At 36.3% G+C, this 4,397-nt stretch overlaps 1 protein-coding gene across 1 annotated transcript in view; it reads left to right on the top strand.

The window, feature by feature from the left end:
• Positions 1–4,397, top strand: part of tpo (thyroid peroxidase) — a 17,115-nt gene extending 12,718 nt beyond the window's left edge. Inside the window, exons 9-12 of the mRNA XM_032500058.1 lie at positions 888–1,058; positions 1,879–2,116; positions 2,273–2,481; positions 2,595–4,397. Coding sequence (XP_032355949.1) covers positions 888–1,058; positions 1,879–2,116; positions 2,273–2,481; positions 2,595–2,776 — 800 coding nt within the window. The 3' untranslated portion in view covers positions 2,777–4,397. The remainder of the gene's footprint in view (positions 1–887; positions 1,059–1,878; positions 2,117–2,272; positions 2,482–2,594) is intronic.

Genomic DNA, 4,397 nt, shown 5'->3' with positions numbered 1-4,397 from the left:
ATATATATATATATATATATATATTATTATTATTATGGAAATTTAAACATTTGAAATGAAAAATATTTGCATATTTATCCAGGAGGGAGGAGGTAATAACCTTTTTAATTTTTTCAATTTTTCAAAGTATCATTAAAAGTATGCTATATATCTTAAAAAATCATTTCAAATGTTTGTCTCTAAATCCTACCCAAAGTAAACACAGAAATTAGATTGTTGGTGTCCTGGTTTAAATCTAGACGACAATTTTGCATTTGTATCTCTCCATTATTTTTTGTTTCTCTGATAAACTGCCTGGGGAGTTTAAGAAAATGGTTTGTGTATCAAATGCAATTGTGCTATTTCTATAACACATGTCACAATGTAGCTTCCTTGAGATTATGAATAGGATAAATTGAAAGTGCCAGCACATACTGTACATGATTCTTCTATTGCTCTCTGTCTATTTCATAATTTATTATCTCTGTGAATAAAACATTGTTCGTTCTTCAACTTTAAATTTACATTTAAATGGATTACTCTACCTTACATATTAAACTAACACCACAGGGATTTTCTGCTGACCTTCAGTGGCTGAAGTTTTTACCTTGCTGCAATGATACCAAGGGATGGGTTCAGGATTCTCACCACTACTGTACCCACCAACAGTATACGTTATGGCTTTCTTGTCTGTTGAAGATAAGGGATTACAATTAAGTGAAAGTGAGCATGCTGTATGCCGTTTTGTGCCACCAACCCACTTGATCTTTTAGTTTTGATGTCCACATTTTTCAAAAATGAAATGTTAACAGGAAACTTGTTATCTTGTTATGTGCACTTGGATTATAGAAGGAAATGTATTTTCTACTGATTATGAAAAAATTAAGCAACGCTGTTTTTGTGTCTAGGTGGAATTGAACCAACTCTGAGAGGCTCAATTGGAACTGCAGCATCAGCTGTCAGCGCAAACATGCTGATGACAGAGGAGTTAACAGACAGGCTGTTACTTTTGAACGTGTCACAGCACATGGACCTGGCTTCATTGAACCTGCAGAGAGGACGTGATCACGCTCTCCCAGGTAAGGGCTGGGCTGAGTCTGTGCTATCCAGCTATGCCTGTCAAATCAGAGTGACAATAAACATATATATACACGGTATATATACTGTATATTTAAAAGAGTATCATCACAAGTCAGTCCATGGTAACAGTCTGTTAAATAAATGATTTAAAAAAAGCTCAAAAAGCAACAGTGCAAGCTCTATGGTTAGCTCATTCACCGCCGGCGAGACATATTTATCAGCGGTAAAGTTTACCGTCCCAACTGGGACGCATGCTTCATCAGTGGGTAACCTCTTTATGGGTCGGGGTCCTGCATCTCCCTGTCAGAGTTCTATTCACAATGATATTCAATTTAACACATAAAAATCGGTTTACATGTCCGGGGGAGTGACGTCACTACATCATATGTAAAATATAGTTTAAAGCCTTTTTTTTATCTCCAGTAGGAGCTGTGTTAAGTGAAAAATTGCCTTTAGTGATATCACTTGAGTCAGCTGGTTAAGGCTGAAGACTACAAGTTTGAAAATTAATCAAAAATCTGGGGGTGTGAAGTTAAAAAGAGTTTACCAAACCCCTGTAGCCCACTCCTTATCTCTGCTTGACGCTAGCGACTCAAGGCTTCATTTGCTGCTGTTACCATGACACAGCCAAATCTCTGATCAAATTTGTGGCTGTTGAGTTTTAGGAAATGTAGGGGCCAGGTTTTGAAAATGAAGCCAAGATTTAGGCTAGTCCAGCACATAACCTCTGTCAACCACAACTTAGTGAATGCAAATTACAAAATTAGCAACTTAGTGTGCTCACTTTTAAACTGTATTGTGCTAAAAATTAATTTTCAGGCTACAATCATTGGAGATCATTCTGTGGACTGAAGCGCATCAAGACACTGGATGATTTCAAAGAGGTTGTTAGAAACAACAGGGTTGCTGAGAAGATCGCACAGACATACAAACATCTTGACAATATTGATGTATGGCTTGGAGGGCTTGTTGAGGACATGTTGCCAGGCTCAAGAACTGGTCCCCTCTTTGCTTGCCTGATTGGAAAGCAGATGAAAGCACTTCGTGATGGCGATAGGTACCTTAATACTTGCTTGATTTAAAAAAATGCTATTTATCATTATTATGTACCTCAACTTGTACCACAATGGCATACTTTAAAGTAAATGTCTTGGTGTACCTTTGAAGATTTATAGAAATGTTTGATTTGAAATAAACCGTTTGTATTATTCAGGTTTTGGTGGGAGGCTGATGGAATATTCAGCCAGCAGCAAAAGGCAGAGCTTATTAAAGGCTCTTTGTCTCGCATCATCTGTGACAACAGCGACATAAGGGAAGTTCCTCCTGATTCTTTTAAGTTTGGGAATTACCCCTATGATTACATATCTTGTGATCAAATGCCAGTGATTCATTTGGAAGCTTGGAAAGAGGAGAAAAGTCAAGGTGGGCTAAAGAAACTTTGGGGCTAGTCCTCGTCCCACTATTTATACACATATATTTGAATTATATTCTTCTTCTTCACATTAACATATAAAACTTGTATCTCTCAATTCCAGACTTAGAACAGTGTGGTACTCCAAGAAAGATAAAGAATGGTGATTTTATTTTGTCCTCTGCATATGGCAAACTGATTGCTCTATACTCCTGTTACCATGGTTTCAAGTTAAAGGGTGCTGCTGCAATAGTTTGTGAGGGATATCGGTGGAGTGCTCCACCCCCACAATGTAAAGGTACATGAACTATTTTTGCCATGGATTTGTTTCATACCATTTGTCTGTAATGACTGTAATGCTGTCTATGTGAAGTACCCTGACTTAAAAAGGTTAAATCCCACTTTTATTATATGAACTGCTGCAAATTGAAACATACATATACAGATCAAGTTTGAAAGGATTTGGTTATGAACTACAGTCATAACCCAACACTTATTTATCCTTGGACATGCAGTACTTTAGAGCTCTGGTCGGACTGGAGCTTTACTGCTATCTGCTGGTACTGATGGAGAAATGTAAATGTTCCCATAGGAAAAACATTGGGAACATGGCTGCTTTATGATTTTGAACCATCTGCCGATGAGTCAAAGTCTTTGCAATTATTAAACCACCAAATTATTAAATTGCACCTGCAGCATTTGAATACCACCCTTTTTTCATATCAGACAAGAGATTTCGAATCAGTTAACCACCTTTTCAAGCAGCCATTAATGTCAGTGTAGTATAAAAATCCTTGCAGTGACCTGGGCCTTGTTTAAATTTGGTAATTTATCAAAGTAAACAGAATGTCGTTTCAAATTTAGTAAAGGTTGATCATTGAGTAGTAACAGTTCAGACCAGGGACTGATTTAAAAACTTTTTTTCTCAATAGTTCAAACATTTCCAGGGAAAGTATGAGATAAATGTTATGAGATTAAACTTCTTGTTATATTTCAATGAGATAATGATGACAAAAGAAGAAAAAAAACAGCACACTAATAATTATAACAAAACTTGTGATTTAATAAGCTTAGCTTGTGCTAGCTCCTTAGTCAGGCTTTGTTATTGATGATTGATCATCCGTGATGTCACTGAGAAACAGGCAGATCTTTAGTACGTCAGAATTGCTTGGGCATCTAAAGTCACTCGAAATGTTCAGGCACTCAAACAAAGCTGCTTTCAATCTACTCAAGATTGCTCTACCAGTCTTTTCCCGTAGATAATTTTACAACAAACATCAGTGATGGCAACAACATTTATTTCCTGTTGAACTGTTGCTTTTGTCAACAGTTGCCATAGAGTTCACTTGGATCCAATGGCTTTTGCAGTAACACCTGATAGTGAATGGGTCTTTAATATACAACATTCTGACTGATTACTTATTACTGATTATCCAAATAATATTTTTTTTTAATTACAAGATATTTTATTTCGCAACATCGAGTGAGAAAAATTTGAATATCTCTCATAATTCTTAGTCAGGTTTCTGTGTACTGTATAGCAGATTTCAGTGCGCTACTCTTTCTCCCTACATACAAGGTTACACGATTCAGTAATCAACAACGGCAAACACGTTAATGCAAGGGACCCGGGGACGATTGGTTCTTTGAAGAAATCATGTATTTTTTAGTTTACTCAGGTGAGTTGGGTGTTAACATTACAATACAAGCTGCCAGCCTTTGTGAGTTATATTCATGCTGGGGAGAGAAATGTTCATGTTGTGGCATGCTTATGTTATATAACCAAAAGAAACCTCAGGAAAACATTGTTATCCTTGCTTTCTTTTTATTTCATGATTTTGTTGACTAGCAATATGTTTTTGGAAAAATGGAATAAGACATTTGTGTTTCAATCAAACCTTATTTTAATTAAGATGCTTTTTAATAA

This window comes from Etheostoma spectabile, chromosome 20 (assembly GCF_008692095.1).
Source record: "Etheostoma spectabile isolate EspeVRDwgs_2016 chromosome 20, UIUC_Espe_1.0, whole genome shotgun sequence".
Classification (NCBI taxonomy): Eukaryota; Metazoa; Chordata; class Actinopteri; order Perciformes; family Percidae; genus Etheostoma; species Etheostoma spectabile.
Note: the sequence above shows the minus strand (reverse complement) of the source record. Positions and strands in the feature narration are given on the sequence as shown.